Source organism: Balearica regulorum, chromosome Z, assembly GCF_011004875.1.
Source record: "Balearica regulorum gibbericeps isolate bBalReg1 chromosome Z, bBalReg1.pri, whole genome shotgun sequence".
Taxonomy (NCBI): Eukaryota; Metazoa; Chordata; class Aves; order Gruiformes; family Gruidae; genus Balearica; species Balearica regulorum.
The window spans coordinates 20472609-20492039 of NC_046220.1; the positions used below are offsets into that span (position 1 = coordinate 20472609).

A 19431-nucleotide genomic window follows, 5' to 3' on the forward strand; every position below is an offset into this window, starting at 1 on the left:
AACTTCATAGGAATAGCTGTAAAAATAGCTGAATGAAAAATTATTGTAGTGGTATGATAAGGTATGTGCATGTTGCTGGTTTGTTTGTTGGTTTGGTTTGTTTTGGGTTTTTTTTTTGTGGTAGTGTTATGTAGGCGTATAGTAAGAAACCCAGTAGAAACTTCACAATGTTCATATCTTTTTTATTTAGTTAAGCTGTTTTATTTTCTGCTTTATAGAGTGGCCATTCTTGTTTTATTTGAAACAAAACAGAGAAGTAGGGCAACATACTATGAAAGATACTTCAGTAGAGCCCAGTGCCTCAGCCTGTTCTCTATCCAATTACTGGACTCCCTGATTACATTAGGAGGTAGCTGTGGTCCACAACTGTCTAATTAGACACAGAAGGGTCCTTACATATTACTGGGAACATTGTCTAAGCCAAGACCTTCAGAATTTGGACATTAAATATCATAAAGTAGACCTTCTCACCTGTGAAGCTACAGTGATCTTGTCTCCTAAATCTTACCCTCAGCAATATTACTATTCCAAGAAGTTGCGATCCCTCGTTTTCAATGTTGTCTTAGTTTTATATGTGTAAGTTATATATCTTTACGGATAGTGCTGGCAAAACTTGTGGGTTTCTGTGAGCTATTTACTAACTAGTTAAACTGTGAAAATGAAGGAAACTTTAATTGTTTTAGCACAATAAAAATGTTTAAGTGGAATGAGAACATTAACTCAGCAGAGGAGGTGTCAGAGATTTCCATTAAAGCTAAAAGCATAAGAAGCTGACAGCTGCATTATTTAGATATTTAGAAACAGAGGTGAAAGAAGCATAAAAGTCCAATAAAACAGTTAAATTGCATCAAAATCTAATCTCAAATGAAAATTTCCCTGGTTCTTAAAAGAGGGTATCTGGGGAGTTGCAATTTAAGCCGATTTTGACAGATTGTAGGAGTAATTTTAAAACAGTCTAAGGAAGTGTGTAGGCAAGAGGAAGGAAGATGGAAACTTAAAGGAAGAAATGATTTACATAAAGCATGGTTGTATTGTACAATGTGATGGCAAGGCAGTATGTCAAAACCCCAACTTTATTTCTGTAGCACTTTTCAGATCCACTCTTGTATGTTAAAAGTAAAACATTTCTTTTCTGCCAGCCGTGCAAGTACAACCCTGAGTCTAAAAAGTAATCTGGATTCTTTCTGGCTTTGACGTTGTCAGTTAGAAAGACTGCCTTTGGAACTCAGCTAACTCTTCTGCTGATGGCATGTGAGCTAGGAAAGAGTCCAGCTCACTGGCAGAGACCTGTATGAGTTCTGCAGATCCAATAAGAATAAAAGTACTAAAAACATACTACCTCAACAGCAACAGAAGCAGAGCCTGGGAGAAGCAGATAAAAAGTCATTTTTGCATGGTCAATTGTATGCCAGGTGAAAGCATAGGTACAGCAACAAAAAAATGTAAGTCTCTTGTTTTCTAGTAGTTTCCCAATAATTCTGTCTGTGCAGTGTTTAGAGGCACTGGAACTTAAGGTCACTAAACAGAATTGAATGTTATCTGCAGTGGTGAACAAGCTAAAGGGGTGTTTTGATGTTGGAATGGAAGGTCTTAATTGGATGGGAACAGGGAGAGGGAGAAGAACTTTTTGTGGCAAATCGATCTATTCCTTCATTTTCACAGAACTACTTGAAGGTTTGCAGGTTATCTTGTTCAACTGAACAAGATACTTATTTCCTATGGAAATAAGTATGACATAGGACAACAGAGATTGTGATTACAGTTCTATAGTAAATGGAGTTTCTAGTATGGATGTAACTTTCATATTATTAATGATTTATATCTACTAAAATTCTACAATTTTTAAAACATTGGTCTCTAAAGTTATTTACAAAGCAGTGTGCATCAAAACGCTGCACTGGAAGTGATAGACTGCATTAAGTACAGCACTATTGAGTATAATGTGGGTGCAGAGCAGAGGTAGGACCTTTGATAAAGTTGCACAGCAAGCAGATGTGGTTTTTCCTACTCCCCTGAATACACAGAGGTCACACTTAGCCCTGTCTTGCAGCTGAAGTAGCTTGGACCAGCCCTTCCCAGTGGGCAAAGGCTCCTCCTTTTGCAGACAGAAAAGGAGAGAGCAGTTGCCTAAGGTGTTGTTTAGCTGAGTAAAAGCCATCCACCAAATGTAGCAGGAGACTCCTTAATGTGTCCCTTTCCTCTTCCTTAACACAAACAAGTAAGAGCCAAGTGGCCCTAAGTTCACTCTGCCATATCTTTGTTTCTGGACTATTGTGAGTCACTCAGTTCCACTAACTGCTGCTTATGATCCCACACTTGTCCTTATATGAAGTATAATAAATATTCTCTAACAAGTAAGCCTCTCTTGGTTTTGTACAGTGATCACAAAATATCCACAGGGATTCAGACACAAGTGCAAACTCTCTGTTTATGCTATTATTTATTATTTCTCTTTTTATTCACTATGTAATGTATAGGTGAAGAGGACTTCTTTTTGAATACAAAGTTAAACAGGTAGTATCAGTTATCTTGTAGCTTACTAATGCTGATAGTTTTACAATTCAAGGTGAACAGTCTTACATTTTCTTGCAGGCAAACAGTGGAACGTGTGACATTGCAGAACCAACTCCAGCAGCTTTTAGAAACCCAGCGGTCAGAGGGCAAGTCACTGCCCACATCCCCAAGGTAAGGTGACTGGAATTGTGCTGCAGCCTGGATTTGCACAGTTTCATGGTATCAGTTATCAGGAGAAGGTGTGACCTGTCTAAATAGTAGATGTGTTCTGTAAAGTAAATGTGTTTTTTTACCTCATGGGCTTGAAGCTGAGCTTCTAGAATTTGACATTGGGTAATGTATAAATATTGGAAATTTTGAGTATGAAATGAATAGTCCTTATTTCCCAACAGAGTGAAAATCAGATTTACAGTGGAATAAAATATATTTTGTATTAGATGAGTAGCAGAAGATCCTAGAAACCCCTAGGAAAGCTGTACAGTTTGACCTGTGGTGGTGCACCATACATTACTGCCAGCAGTAATTCATAAAGCCAGTTACCCACAAAACCTGCTTTCAGATTAATAAGACTCCTTGTGCTCATTAAATCTTTTGCCTGCAGTAGCTTGTATAAAAAGTCAAAACTCCAGAAATTTTATATATTGTTTACATACCCTGTCAGAAGTCCCAGAAATTGACACAAACTGGGTAATATTAAAAAGGAGAAAAGTAAAGACAGAGGACTGAATTTGGAGTCTGCTAACATATCTCTCTGACTTGTGCAACAGACTTCCTGTATGGTGCATGCAAGTCAAGCAAGCACACAACTTCTCTCTGATAACAATCTGAAGACAACTTTGAAAGGAATTAAGTAACTCACATGCAAATGTTTATCATTACTTTCTAATTCAGTTTCCTCTCTGGAAGACATATACAGCGCTTCTCCTTGTTTCAGCATTGTTAGGGAGCTATATATATGTTGAAGTATAAAGCCAGCATAAAAGCATCTGCAGGCATTGATGGTCAGAGCTTTGGGTCATCAAATATGAACCCATAGGATCAGTGACTGCTTGTTTTTCCATTCTTACAGAATCTCAAGCACTTTTCTGCACAAATGCTCCATGTGCCTGAATTTCATGTGTCAGTATTTCAGACAAGTGCAAATAGGTAGAGAAGTAGATAACAAAGACATTGGGATTGAAGATGCACTTGTGTAAAGGAAGTTCAGCTAGGAAAGGGATTTAAACTCAAAACTCCTGCTGAAGTAGAAAACTACAGTGGAAGGAGTTGTTTTTGTTCTTTTTTTTAGAATCGTGGTCTTTGTCTTCCCTGTCTGCCAGCTCAGCAGGGACAATGGGACCAAACGCTGCCTTCTGTCTCATTTTGTTCCTGTGACTTTTGCTGCTTGGTCTCTCCAAGTGGTCTCACATCTGAGTACTAGCGAGTGCCAGGGCTGTTTTACTTTCAGTATCAGATAAGATCATGTGAGAGCAGATCTCTCATCATTCATTATTCCTGTGAAAGGGTAGGTTTCAACATCTTCTTAGTTAAGTGAGCAGGTCTGAAAATTATATTCTATTCTTAAAAAAATTATTTCATAGTTGGCTACTAATTTTCCTTCCACCTAGAACTCACTTGTGGTTATTATCACCATCCAAGGATCCAGTAGCAGATTGAAGAGATTCTGCCTCTTTTACTAGGAATGTCTATTGCAGATACATACATATTCTTCAGTGTCTGTTTCAGTTTGCCACAAGGTAAAAAGCACAAAATGAATTGAACATGAGGTTGCTAGTGTAGGCATGTGAATGCTGTACACTGTGAGAACTATGGACTCATTAGAGTATTTTGCTTTCGAAAAAAGAAATTAAATTGATGAATTCACCGTCTCACACTAACCTTAATTTTGTCACCTTACCCTTGCTTAGAGAAAATGTGGTTTAAAATAGGAATGTGGAGTATTATGAGCTCTGGCATGTGTCATGGGGAAAGAAATGGTCTCTGTAATTTATGTTCTTTGAAAATCAGACTTCTAGAGATTGCTGTTTCCTCACTATGTAACATTTGGGATTCTAAATATAATTTATTATTCTAATAGTATTGAAATAAATTCATGTCACCTTTCTCATGCTTTTCAGTATTTTATATCTGAAAAGGTTTTGAGTGCAAATGGCCCTGACTTTTTATGAGGTCTTTTATGGCTATTGTTAATACCAGATGAAGTTTAGGTTTATGAAATCGTTGCTATGCAGGGAGCTGGTACTTTCACAGTATTTAGAATAAGCTACTTTTGTATTATGATGTGACTTGCATAGTAGGCATTTAGCCTTGTGGAGTTTTTTCCACCTTTTAAAACATGTCAACTCCTACAAAGAGGAAACAGTAGTTTCTCTAAAGTTTTCCACAGAAACTCAACTTTGGCATTGAAATAATCATTCTAAGTTTTGATTCTACGGAATTTTCTTTGTGAGAGAAAGTGAAGAGACTCAAATCCTAATTAGGAGTGGAAGCAGGGTTACATCCTTCTCTGTAATCTTCACTGTGGCATCATAGTAATGAATTCCATGTGAGTAGCAATGAAGAGGTTAAGCAACAATAAGCTGAGACAGACACGTACACTGTAAATGGCAGTTTCACATTTTATATTTGCATTATTTTGGCTGTGGTATATCCTCCTCCTTTTTTTTCTTTTTCTTTAAGCTCACCATCATCTCCTGCTTCTGGCAAACCCCAGTGGAAAACATCTGAAGCAGATGAATTGTCTCCACCAAAAAGTAAATTGAACACCCAAGATGGGATTCAGATTCTTGGCAGCTTGGGAACTTCTAGTCGCAATCGAGCCAAGATAAAAGATGAGGACTCGGATAAAATCTTGCGCCAGTTGTTGGGGAAGGAAATCTCTGAAAATGTCTGTATGCAGGAAAAGCTGACTTTGGAATTTCAGGATGCTCATGCATCCTCCAAGAACGTGAAAAAGATTTTGCCAGAGAAAAGGGAGCTGAAGTTAGCCAGACTGAGGCAACTGATGCAGAGGTCACTCAGCGAGTCTGACACAGACTCAGCTAATTGTGAGGACCAGAAGAACACCCCTGTGAAAAGAACTGACAAACCAAGGCCTCAGCCCATAGTGGAGAGTGTTGAGAGCACAGAGAGTTTGCACCTGATGATTAAGAAACACACTTCTGCAGCGGGACGCCGCTTCCCTTTTGGTATCAGGGTCTCTAAGTCTGTGGATGGCCACAGTCCTTCCCCTACTTCAGAGAGCAGCGATCCAGATAATGAAGCCCCGTATCAGTCTGGTACTGTACCTCAGAGCCAGTTTTGTGGAGACAACTCTTCGTCCTGCACAGACAGTGCCACTGCTCAAAAGGTTGCCACCAGCCCTAAGAGTGCTCTCAAGTCTCCATCTTCAAAGCGCAGAACCTCCCAAAATTTGAAACTCCGAGTCACTTTTGAGGAGCCTGTGGTGCAGGTGGAGTTGGCAGAGTCAGAACTAAACGAGGAAAAAGATAAAGACCGAGGCAAGGGACTCGTGCGGGCTCCACCCAGCTCTGGGGAGCCAGCGGGAGACCAGCTGAAAAGGCCTTTTGGAACCTTTCGGTCCATAATGGAGACGCTGAGTGGCAACCAAAATAACAACAATAACTGTCAAGCAGCAAACCTGATCAAAACCTCATCAACGCTGCCTTTTACCTCATTAGGAAGGAAGACAGCAGACAGCAAGGGAAATCCAGCAGCTGGCACAAAAGGAAGAAACAAACCAGTGAGTGCACTGAAAGGACAAAGGGCCCTGTTTTTCTCTTGTCTCTTTAAGTAATGAATAAGTTTGACAGCTTCTTCCTCCTGCCCTTCTATAGCAAAACGATGCACACAAATGCTTTACTGTATTTGATCTGTAAAAGCCCATCCACTGTTTTAATTTTGGAAGGCTTTTCCAAGGAGTGGCAGGTGTTGCTTGTGTACAAAGTCTGTAGTCTTAGTGCACGTGAGTCATATGTTCTGTGTTGAAAGCTTTCCACAGAGATGTGATTCACCTGGAAATGACATTTGGTGTTGCTCTGAGTGACAAGTCATACAATGAGAATGTCATGCCTGAATCCGTGGGATTTCTGAGGAGTAAATAACTGAAGGTCTAGCCCTGTCCTGTCCTATAGCCAAGACTGATGAGGCCAACAGGATAAAAATAAGTGATAGAATATAAAGAGGAAAAAATAGCAGGAATGGTGCTTCCTGTTTCTGAGGGAGCTACAGCCATGCCCTAGCTATTGAAGCTGTGAGTACCCAGACTTCTTTGCCCACCGTTTCCTGATGGCCCACAGTCTTCTCATGTCAGAGCATATGGATGGTCTCTAGCAAAACGTACTGGATCCAGATCATCCCCTCTCTGCAGTTAACAGAGTGCCCTTTCTGGGATCCCAACAGAAAGAGGGCTGTCTCCAGTTAGAGGCTGGCTCTCTTGTTCAAAAGAAAGGAGAAAATACTTTGAACAAATGTATCTTCCAAGAAAAAAGAAAAAGTATTGAATGAAAGAGACAGAGGTAGGAAATACTGTGAGCGCAATGTGTTTGTGGAGCGGAGAGGAGAAGTATGAGCATCTGGAGATACAATAAAAGTTGAGTGAGAGGGAATGGTAGATGATTTAATCCTCTGTGAAAGACAGGGTGGGAGGAAAGGGGTGGATGGAAAGACGTGAGGTGAAAGAATAATTTCAAGATGAAAAAAAAAGAACATAAAGCAGGCCAAGAGAAGGAATAGTGAATTATATACTGTAAAAAGTATGACAAGCTAATGGGAGAAAAACACAGGAAAATCTTAGGCACAGAGGAGGCAAAATGAGTGTGGAAAAAAACAGTGGAAAGAGAACTAGGAAACAGTGAGCAGTCCATATTAGTGGTACTGCTAGAACAGCAGTGCTATAGCAGAATGTGAAATGAAATGAAAAATTCAAAGGAGACGTAATAGGCTAAATTGAAGTGGGACTGCATTTATTGAACTTTATGCAGAATCACAGTATGAACTACTGATTTGAGTCTTTAAAGACATGCACCATGCCAATTTAATGTAGGAGTATTTTCGTAAGACAATGGCAATTTTTTTCAAAAGAGTGATTCAGATTTTATAATAACAAAGGAAAAGACAGTCTGTTTTCAAAGATGTTCTGATAGATTGCAAGGTGATGAGCAGTTTTCATAGTTCCCTGAGAAATTTGAAGAGTTGGATGGGGTAACTCTAACAGTATTGAGGGTTGCACTGTAAAATGCATGCTGCCTGTGGAAAGGCTGTGTTTGCATGTCATTGTTGCCAACGTCAAAACTGCGAAAAGAATACATTTTCATACCAACCCAAAGAACCACAGCACACATCTCAAAGAGGTAACAGATTCAGTCTCATTTCCTAGCTCAAGAAGAAATCTGTTAAGATGTTATTGTGGCTATTTGCATGTTTTGGTAGACTTCCATGTTATGCATGTGGTAAGCTCAGTGCACGTTTTTAACTGATATGATGTTGTACTTCCTTAGGGTCCTTACTTCAGCTACACCAGTCTTTCCTCTAGCACGTTGAATGAAGAACTTCTGTGTAACTTTGCTTGGTATGTGCTTATGCATGCTGATGTTTAGCATCTCTTTTGCTTTGTTTTCTCAAATTGCATTTGTTTGCTAACATTATTCATAACTGAAATACTGGAATTGATTGATGCATACAAAGGCAATAGATGAACAGATGAACATCTAAATTCCTAGAAAAGCAGAAATTTATGATGGATTTCTGCTGATGTCACTATTGAACTGGCTACAGGATTTCAGTTCCAAGCCAGTATAGAAAGTATTCATACTCATAAATCCACCAGGGACTATAGCACACTTTGGCTGAATATTCAGCCTCTGCTGAATGAAAGTCAAGTACCAGATGAGAATGGAAATTAAATTTCCTCTCATGAGCAGAGCAAAAAGACCACGGTTCATCTCTAAATGGAGGGTACAGAGAACATGAGGCAGAATGCTGTGCTTTAAGTCTAGTACTCTCCTCTTTTCACACATTTTTCTTACACTCCTTTAGACTTTGAAGTTAAATCAGTATTTTAAAAGTTTGGTAACTTTAACTATTTCAAACTCCTTAATTTAGATGTGTTCCATCAGGACCATTCAGGCAGACAGAGACCAGTCCTTCAAGGTCCATAAAGACATGTTGGAAAAAACAACATTTGACAAAATGTGCTTTTATTTTATAAGCAAATGCTTTGTAAAAATTACCTATCATTTGTATTCAACATCACAACAAATTCTTGTGATGATATTTTTTTTCTGTTAAACTGAGATGTAAATCCTTTCATTAGGCCTGGAAATGACTGCTACTCACACCAAAATTGTACATTTGAGGATACTTCTGGGAAAATTATAAATTAGTCATTCTGCAGTTTGGGAGCCTAAATTGCTTTCAAGTTACTCTTTTTCAAACGTCTAATAATTTTTTTTTTTTCTTAGCTTGTTTTCTAATGCCAGGACCTTCCCATACTTAAAAACTCAATTTCCGTAATGGAAATGGGAGTCTTGTTCTGAAGTCATTGGCACAGTGTATATGAAACCAGAAACAGAACTGTAAGGTTTCCAAGAGGTTTAATTCTCTCCTGAAAACAAAGCGGGAAATTCCAGTGCAGAAAACTGACGGCACAGCAGCAGTGTGAGGGAGCATCGGTGGGCAGCCTCTAGTCAAAACACTCAGCTGCTTGTCCAGACCATGGAGTAATACAAAAACCATTAATCTCACCCTTATGTTAAAGCCATCTCCCACACGTAGCCAGTTGTCATAACTCAGTATTGCCTTGTGTAAAGGCTCTTGAGTGAGAAATCCCTGGCAGCATGGCATTTCCCCAGAAGCAGCAAGAGACAGGGAGGGTCTGGCTGCTGCTGCAGAGCTGCAGAGTCACCTGCTGGGAGGGTGAAGGTTGAGCCTGGACTCCTGGCTATGCCTCCAGGCACTGCTGATCCAGGTACCTTGTCCCGAAGCTGCCCCCGTGGCAATGGGCACATGGAAAACCAGAGAGTAGGAAAGGAGGAGCAGAGTGCAGTAGGGGCACAGCTTGAGGAGGCTGATATTGTACCCACAGACTAGGACAGAAGTGGACAAATTGCGTGCCAGGGTCTGTGGCATGAGATTTCTAAAAATCACAGAAGAATGGAAGAAGTATTGTGCTTTTCAGAAATCAGAATGCAGACCTGAAGGCTCTCAGAGCTTCTAAACCAGCCTTCGTGATGCCTTTTAGCATGTGTTGTGATTTTTGAATGGCAAAATGGGTGCCTGTCAGTAGTCCACTGTGTGCTGCCCTGTAGCCTGTGAAATTTAAATAATAGAAGAACATCAACATCACATGTACTACAAGCCCCTGGACAGTGTCTGAATTTTCCCTGAATGGTCTGGGGAGACTGTAATTGCCATTTCAGAGCTATTTCAAAAAAGAATTTTTCTGGAAAACAGTGCACTCTTTGGTATTTTAAACCTTTGTAGACTGTTATATTGGGAGTTATATTTCTGGGTACAGTCCCAAAACCATTTTAACTGTAGAACTTTATATAGCAGATTTTATTAGCAGCTTCTGAAATCTAAAGTCATTATATAAAATCTACCTTCAGTCAGATGCCATTCCTGTCCACAAGTTTCCAGCTTCTTCAGCCTCTGTTGATTTTGTTCATTTTATTTTTTCATTCATTTCACCCAAATATGTCAAGGCTTTGTAGTTTACTTTTTCAAATTGGTCACAGCATAATAGTAGAGGATTATTTTAAATTTTCTAGTGTCCTTTTAAAATTTGATACACTCTGTTTTTCTTAAGGCCCTGGATCAAATTTCAGATGTGCAGGATGCATTGGGATATTTTTTCCCTTATTGGAAGGATTTGCTAGTTTCTTGCATATAACAACTACAAGCAAGTGCTTGTAGGTTTTTTCCATCTTGCATGTATGCCAATGAATGGTTCTTTCCCACACTTTAAAGCATCTGACATCTGCAGTACATTAAAGTAAGCACTAACTCACCATATCAATACAAAACTCTGTTTTAGCTGCAGCTATCAGGGGCAAAAATTGCTTCATATGTCAGGGGCAATCAGCAGAATCTGCCATCATGTTTCTGTCAGATAGTAAACTGGGCATGCTTCTAAAGTAGCAAGTGGATTTAACCTAACAAACAGATACCCCACTGCCAGACCTAGTGCTGGATAAATTACAACTTCAAATATGGGCTCTAGAAAAAGGGTGATTATCTATATGTCTAACAAAACAGTTACAATTCAAACTAGAACAGTATAAAATCAATATGAAAGTAATTTAGGCCTTGTTCCAGATGATTTACAGTTGTTCTGTTGTGAACTGTTATGATCATGCATCAGTGCCTGTTGCATGAGGGGATGTTTAGTATTTCTGTGGTGACACAGGCACCATAAAGTATTAGGAATTTGGTTTGTAATTAATAATATTAGTAATACATTTCCTTCAGGTCAGCAGGCACAGTTGTAAAAGGCATATCTGTTCAGGATTGTCACCTAGAGACATCTGCATTAGCTAAAAATTATCCTATTTGAGGTCACAATGAAACTGCAGAGCTGCAAAATGGGGTCTTAGGAGTACCTAGGGAGAGTCTACATGGGGGACTCACCCACAGGGTCTTTCAGCACTGCGAGTCTAAGCTAATACAGTAGTTAATTGATGCAAATTATCATAGCCTTAGAAAGCATCCTTTAATAAAGCTCCATGGTTAAAGCCAAACATACTGTTGATAACAGCAATGCATATTAAGTGCCAAAAAGTAGTTATGACAAAAAATTAAGTGCTCCACTTTTACCTCCTTAAACTCAGTCCTACAAATTATGCCTCATCTAGCTCAATTCTATGTCTTTTGCTCTTGCTTTGAGTATGTGGCAACAGTAATTTAGATGAATGAAGGGGATTTTAAAATAAAATGATCCCTCATGCTGTCTTGTTAGGATACACAACTGTGGTCCCTGAGAAGGTCAGCTTCTGTTAAATCCTGAAGTAACCACAAGGTTATCTAAGCATCCTAAATTTCAGTGTCTTGGGCATAGTTGGTTCTTTGTGGTCATTGTAGACTGGAATAAAGCTATTCTGGTTTACAAGAATCACGCTCAAAAAATATGTGAGTTTAAGGCAAACTGCTTAGCCACATACACTAGCTCTTTGCTGTGGATTTTTACCCTCCTGCTAGTATCTGTCCTTTGCACCAACAAACCAGCTAGTCATGACTGTATTGTAGGAGTTTTGCTGCTCAGCGATAATAACTAAAAATGAGTCTTTCAACCTTTTTGAAGTTGCTGTAAGCTGAATTCTTAATCAACAATCCTTCATCTGGAAGGTTAATTGAAGAGAGGGGGAACATTCTGGGGCTTCAGGACAAGGACATATGAAAGGAAGTGAAGAAACCGAGTGTTACAAATATTTAGTGTTTAATTTTTCTGCTTTAATTGGCAAGCTATCATTTGAGTTTCATACACAATAGATGATAGATTTTTTTTTTTTTTAATTTAAGTTTACCTAGTGTGGAAATGAAGACACACTATAAAGAAATTACCCTTATCTGTGTATCTAACAATATCTTAATGATTTGAATTGAGATTTTACCTAAAATACAATGTTAAAAGAGATATAGGCCCCATGTCAGAAAGAGAATTACTGCTTGTCATTTTTCTTATGGCCTTTCCCACCGTCTTCTACTTCTACATATAAAGTAACTCCAGTGAATCACCTTCTGAAAGTGTTTATTTCTCTCTGATGATCATTAATGGAGACTAGATGATTCCCTTACAGGTAGAGTCAGAAGCAAACAGGCTATGTCTAATGTCTGCTGTAGTGGATCTTTTTATCACTATGGTACTTTTCCCTAAAGGACAAGGAATTTTTGTACATTCTGTCCATTATTACCAGAACATTATGACAATGTACTAATTAATGCTGTGACCTAGAAGGTCCTCATTGTCCCATTGGTAGCCAGTTTTGATTTCAGAATAGAAGCTACAAGAAAGTCAGTAGGAATCCACAGTATTTAAAAATACTTTGTGTAGTACATATCTAGAGAAATAAACTCAGAAAGATTAAATCAGAGCTCAATACTTGCAAATGGAATAAAACAAGGTAAACAAACACAGGGCAAATCCCTCTGTACTTTTAGTGTTACCGTGAGTAATTTTCTTCTCTTTCTCTCCAGGCATGATGACATCAATAGGAAAAGCTGGAAATCCGACAGTCAAAAGAGTACTGAAGAGCCAGAGCTGCAGGAATTCTTCCTCTAAACCACATCTCATGATGTCTCACTTTGTTTGAAATACCTGAAATATATCCTTTTGAAACACTAATATGAGACATACCCCTCACCAGCAAAACAGCAGCTGTTAGGATGCCTTAATTTGTAGCAGTTAGACCATATACAAAACTTTTTTATGATATATGTGTATATGTAACTTGTTTGTAAGCTGTGCAGTGTAAAGGCATGAGTGAGCAAAAGTAACAATTCGAAAATTGTTATGACACAGGCAACCTCCAAAATGTTTGTTGGGCCACAGAACACATTTTGTACTTTGTGTCTTGCATGGATATATTGTCATATATCTTTATTTCCCTTTGTCAATGGCATATACTGTCAAAGTTTCAGCCAGGACTCTGCCTGCCCAGCTCCTCAGTGAGACCAAGGCAAAAGCATTGATTTTTTTTGCATATGTTTTGTCTGTTGTTATTTCTATTTTTTGTAAAAAGGAAATAAAGACGGTGTTAATAGGACACACTGAGTGCAGATACTTCTCATATTTCGTTGTTTCATCTTTTGAGCTTTAAGTGTTTTATTGGTCTTTTTGGTGTTCATTTGATAATGAGACAGTGTCCAGTACCAGGAGTTCAGTTCAGTCAATCAGTTGATTCAAGAATTGTTTTAATGTTTAATCATCCCTTTTCAGCTTTAAAATGTGTAGAAATAAAAAGAAAGCATAAATGCCATTTTACATTACCATTTATTGTTACTTGCAAAACACTGGCAATGTACTCAGCTCTATTCAAATCACTGAGTAATCTGCTAAGACCTAGTCCATAGTCTAAGCTGTCATGATCCTTCTATGGAACGTTCTTTGAACCTTTCAGAGAAAATGCAATCTCTTACCAAATTCACTTCTTTTCTAGTAAACTATGAGTACATTCTGCAAATGTGTTATACAGCACAACATCCAAAAGCAGACTACTAGATGATCTTGATGCATTTATTTGTATCAAATATGGTTATATATATTTGCTTTATTTTTATTATATTAACCTATTTCCATTTGAAGACTGCTACGGTTTGATGAGAAAGATCCAAATACATGAAGATTTATTTTACTGACTATTCTAACAGAACACAGGAATGTCAGAGGAAGTTTGCCAAAGAGTTTTTTTATCACAAAGACAATCCTAGAATCATAGAGTGGTTTGGGTTGGAAGGGACCTTTAAAGATCATCTTGTTCCAACCTCCCTGCAGTGGGCAGGGACATAAAAAGAAATGTGAGATTATGCAAATTAAATTCCTGTAATTGCAGAACTAGTAAGTAAATAATGTGGACACTCAAGAGGATTTTGACTAAGTACAATGGAATTGCATTCTGTGCAGTTTCTCTTGCCTGTTCTTTGCTGTGTTCATCCTGACCATTGGGCTTCCTTTTTGGTTAGTGAGAAGAGAGGGACTTCTGAATGTGATTCATCCTACCTGTTATAGATATCTCATTTACAAGAGTACCAGTCCATTCCTACTTACTACAGGGAAAGTTGAGGTAGTAGACCTCTTGGAAGAGTTACCTTTAATTAAGTCAGATAAATGGGTAACTCTTCAGAGTGATGTCATGTTTGGCCATACAGCTGCAATGGACCAAGATGACTGAATACAAGGCACCTTGCTTGTAGGCTTTGGATAAGCACAGAGTACTACTGGATAAGATGGAGCCAATTGAGAGATCAGCAAAAAAACCCACAAATAGAAATAATAAAAGTGCACACTTACAGAAATGAAATTCTGGGTTTCTTTCCACAGTTCTTAATCTGTCAGTTGGCAACACTTTGATTTTTGAGCTAAAGTAATAAACCTAGCACTCTAGCTGACCTGAGCTGTGTTGTTTAAAGAAACAACCAAACCTCAAAAAGTATCTGTCAGCCAGGAACAGCAATACCTCTGACTGGGCCTCCTGTCATCTGTGTGTGTTTGAAAAATCTGAATGCAAAGTGAAAAGAGACACATGTGCTGCAATTGCCAGAGCACTGAAAGAGTGCATGAAAAGGAGAGATCCTGTGCCTGGTTGATGGGCTTAAAACAAATTGGCAATTAGCATTTTTGAGAGTATGAAGAGTGTTGACTATGGTCATGTGAATGGCAGAAGCAACAATCCCGCTGAGTGAGCTTGCCTGACTGGAGATGTGTAAAAGTCTGCCATAGCTATCTCTAGTATCTAGCCAAAGCAGGGAATAAAACTGAATTTCTGTGAAAGAATATGAAACAGACTAAGGTGTAAGTATTGTCAAATCCTGGAAGAAAGAAGTTGCCTATTCTGGAGACTGAGGATTTAAAAGTCACCTGCTCTCTGCAGGGTAGCAACTTCTACAGCGTATATTCTCATAGAGCACACAGGAAATTAAATTATGCCAATATCGTAGGGCAATAGAGATTACTATGTGAGATAGGATTGGGATGCCGGAAGACGTTCAGGGTTTGTGGTTAAAGATATCCGCTAGGTAATTGATGTTGTGTGGAAGACTCCCATCCCAGATAATTGGATAATTGAGTACAGCTGGGGAGGGCTGAGTGTTTTGAGTGGAGCTACATGTGCTCTTCGTGTGGCTGTTCATGGTTCCTGAGCACACTGGGACAGAAAGCATTTTCAGGGCTAGCTAGTGCAAAAGAGAGGCCAACTTGATGTAAGCATGAAAAGTAGCGTCTGGAGAGTTTTATCTCTGGAGAAGGTGAACTCACATTGTATAAACTGCTGATTTTATTGTTCCTAATTTGTAGTTTCTTTTCTGCCTAGGGCCCCTAAGTCCACACGTGGTACACTCTGATATCATGCCTGTTAGAGAAATGCTGATTCTGTGATCTTCAGCTGGCTGAAGTGTGCGCTCTGCATATTTCTATCCTTAGTAGCTATAGAATCCAGGTGCCATAACTCCTTCTGTTTGGTTTATAATCCTCCAGGCATATCCCTCCCGGCATGAGTCTAAGTCAGCCTTCTGTCAGCAAAGCATAAGCATTTCCCAGAGTCAGAAGAGTTGATCAGGAAGTTTCCAGCAACCATCTTCAGAAAATATGTTAGCCAAAACTTTTAACAGGAGCACAAACCCCTTTTGGTTACAACCCTTGTCAGAAAAGGTCCTTCCCTGTCCCCTCAGAAGTTTCTGATCAAATGAAGGTAGTGAAGTCATTTGCTAGTGATCCAGTATGCGTCCTGGTAAAACTGTATCTGTGGATACCACAGATATAACGAGTGGCTTTTCAGGTTCTGTCACCCCCAAAGATGTCAAAATAAGATCTCTCTGTCTTTGTCCTGTAGTTCTGTATCAAAGGTGTTCAGGAGCAGGAATGAATTCCCAATTTCATGTAATCTGGCTGTCCTCTTTTGAAGAATGAAAATCATTTGCTAGGAGCCTTCTTTTTTCATGGTTGGCCAATTTATTTGTTTGTTTCAGGTGTTTGAGATGGGCAGCATATGGATACATGCAGTATCAAGACCGCAAGTATGGTACTTTATTTCATCAGCAGGGTAGTGGGCTATGCTTTGTTCTGCATTAGTAGAACAACATTTTAGTAATATTTTATTTATTTGCCTTTCAGTCTCCATATTAGAGGACAAATACATTGGTCTACTAGGTTGTCAATTAATAAAATAACTATAGTCAACGTAGTCGGTGTATGAAGAAGAATGTGACAAGTCAGACAGTTCAGATTTAATATTAGTTTCACTAACTGTCATTCAAAAACCTTTTCATAACATCAAGCTGACATAAGATCGATGGCATAACAAAATACAATTGACAGCATAACAGTAAAAATTAATACTCCAACATCCACTTATTTATAACAAAATGGTAACTGCCTCAGAAACATGTTCTCTGAGAGCTGATTTGTTGCATGTTTCATGACCTATCATTACAGCAATGTCAGAATATAGCCATGCAACACAGTCAAAAGTAAAAATGTCAGCACATCATATGGTAGGTATGAATTAATGGATTAGTGAATAGATCTCACGGTGAGACAACTTTTGTCTGCATGTAGACTAAGATTCAGCTCCTCATATGCTTGAAATATTTCTTAGTCTTTTAAAAACCTACTTGATGAAAATTTGACAGAAAGGTCTGTGAAAAATGTAGTCCCTGCATTTGTAGAATCAAACTGCAAGGCTTAATTGTCTGTCATTAAATGGTTTCTCAATGACATAATAGGAATAATTTCTCCAATTATATAGCATTTCCTATTATAAGTTCAGAAATGTCTTTCTAACCATACATCAACTGTACCCAAGGACACACTGCCAGACTGCCCAGTTCACAGAAGGCAGGGACTGGGAGAATGCAGAACCACCCACTGTAGGAGAAGATCAGGTTTGAGAATATCTAAGGAACCCGAAGGTGCACAAGTCCATGGGACCTGGTGAGATGCATCCACGGGTCTTGAGGGAAGTGGCGGATGAAGTGGCCAGGCCACTCACCATTATATTTGAGAAGTCCTGGCAGTCCAGCGAAGTTCGCACTAACTGGAAGAGTGGGAACATAACCCCCATTTTTAAGGAGGGGAAAAAGGAAGACCCAGGGAACTACAGGCTGGTCAGTCTCACCTCCATGCCTGGCAAGATCATGGAGCAGACCCTCCTGGAGACTGTGCTCAGGCACATGGAAAATAAGGAGGTGACTGGTGACAGCCAACACAGCTTCACTAGGGGCAAATCATGCCTGACAAATTTGGTGGCCTTTTATGATGGGATTACAGCGTTGGTGGATAAGGGAAGGGCAACTGACGTCACCTACCTGGACTTGTGCAAGGCATTTGACACTGTCCCGCACGACATCCTTGTCTCTAAATTGGAGAGACAGGGATTCGATGGACGGACCACTCGGTGGATAAGGAATTGGCTGGATGGTCTCACTCAAAGAGTTGTGGTCAATGGCTCAATGTCCAAGTGGAGAATGGTGACGAGTGGCATTCCTCAGGGGTCAGTACTGGGACCAGCACTGTTCAACATCTTTGTCAGTGACATGGACAGTGGGAGCGAGTGCACCCTCAGCAAGTTTGCCGACGACACCAAGCTGTGTGGTGGGGTCAACATGCTGGAGGGAAGGGATGCCATCCAGAGGGACCTTGACAGGCTGGAGAGGTGGGCCTGTGCGAACCTAACCACATGAAGTCCAACAAGACCAAGTGCAAGGTCCTGCACGTGGGTCGGCGCAATCCCAAGCATGACTATCGGCTGGGCAAGGAATGGATTGAAAGCAGCCCCAAGGAGAAGGACTTGGGGGTATTGATTGATGAGAAGCTCAACATGAGCCAGCAGTGTGCACTTGCAGCCCAGAAAGCCAACTGTGTCCTGGGCTGCATCAAAAGGTGCGTGACCAGCAAGTCGAGGGAGGTGATCCTGCCCCTCTACTCTGCTCTGGTGAGACCCCACCTGGAGTACTGCATCCAGCTATGGGGTCCCCAGTACAAGAGAGACATGGAGCTGTTGGAGCGAGTCTAGAGGAGGGCCACGAAGCTGATCAGAGGGCTGGAGCACCTCTCCTATGAGGACAGGCTGAGAGAGTTGGGGTTGTTCAGGCTCCAGGGAGACCTAATTGCTGCTTACCAGTACCTGAAGGGGCCTACAGGAAAGATGGAGAGGGACTGTTTATCAGGGAGTGTAATGACAGGACAAGGGGGAATGGGTTTAAGCTGAAGGAGGCTCAATTTAGATTAGATGTTAGGAAGAAATTCTTTACTGTTCGAGTGGTGAGGCACTGCCACAGGTTGCCCAGAGAAGTTGTGGATGCCCCATCCCTGGAAGTGTTTAAGATCAGGTTGGATGAGGCTTTGGGCAATGTGGTCTAGTGGAGGGTGTCTCTGGCAGGGGGGTTGGAACTAGGTGATCTTTAAGGTCCCTTGAACCCAAACCATTCTATGATTCTATGATTCCATGATTCTATAGCCTGTTACATAACTAGCTTTTGTGTAACCTTGTTTCCCTGTTTATAAATGCATTTTGAGGTTGCAAGTAAGCACACAATTATGCATGAGAAGTAAGTATAGCACATGCCCTCTAACCAAAATATCTTTCAAAAACAGATGTCGAGCATAAATTGCCTGAATTGGATAAAGTGCACTTCTTCCTCTGCCTCTGCACAATATCACTGTCATAACACCTTCTTGCATGCACCAGACATACTGCCCTTTATTTGTACCCATCTTTTCTTCATTATATTGACCAGTGAATATGTAGCTTTAACCCAAATATCAGAGGCTGCAGCCAGGAGAAATCAGGTAGTTTCTTAATATGCCACACAACCTCTTCCAAAGAAAGAAGGGGTGCTACGTACACAGCATCCAACATCCATCCTCCTTGCACACATTTAATAATGCATCTTCAGTTTTCCAGATATTCCAGATTTTGGAACATGGACTGCTTTTGTCTAACATATATGGACAGCTATAAATACTAGCTGAAGCCATCTGTTTCCTGAAGAAAATGTTACTCTTTGACGTTTGCACAGCCACTTCCTTTCCCACTCTTAACTGCTAGGTGTTTTGCCAGTGTGCTTACTGGCAAGCAGTGTACAGGAGGAAGTAAAATAATTATTCTGGGTTTATTTGGGAAACTGATAAGAACTCCTGAGGCTGTTAAAACACAGAGCTAGCTTTTACATATCTCTTTTGTCAGTCAGCAATACTTCTCCAAGAAA

The 19431-nt window shown here is 39.9% G+C and overlaps 1 protein-coding gene across 6 annotated transcripts in view; it reads left to right on the forward strand.

Moving 5' to 3' along the window:
* The window catches only part of SNCAIP (synuclein alpha interacting protein), a 93678-nt gene extending 80404 nt beyond the window's left edge, over positions 1-13274 (forward strand). For 3 of the 6 annotated variants that reach the window (XM_075739815.1, XM_075739814.1, XM_075739817.1), the window contains exons 9-11: positions 2593-2685; positions 5194-6256; positions 12706-13274. In XM_075739815.1, the coding sequence (XP_075595930.1) occupies positions 2593-2685; positions 5194-6256; positions 12706-12711 (1162 nt within the window). In that variant the 3' untranslated portion in view covers positions 12712-13274. Of the gene's footprint in view, positions 1-2592; positions 2686-5193; positions 6257-8012; positions 8084-12705 lie in introns of all 6 variants that reach the window. The other 3 variants (XM_075739812.1, XM_075739813.1, XM_075739811.1) reach the window with 2 other exon arrangements.
* The last annotated feature ends 6157 nt before the right edge of the window (positions 13275-19431 follow it).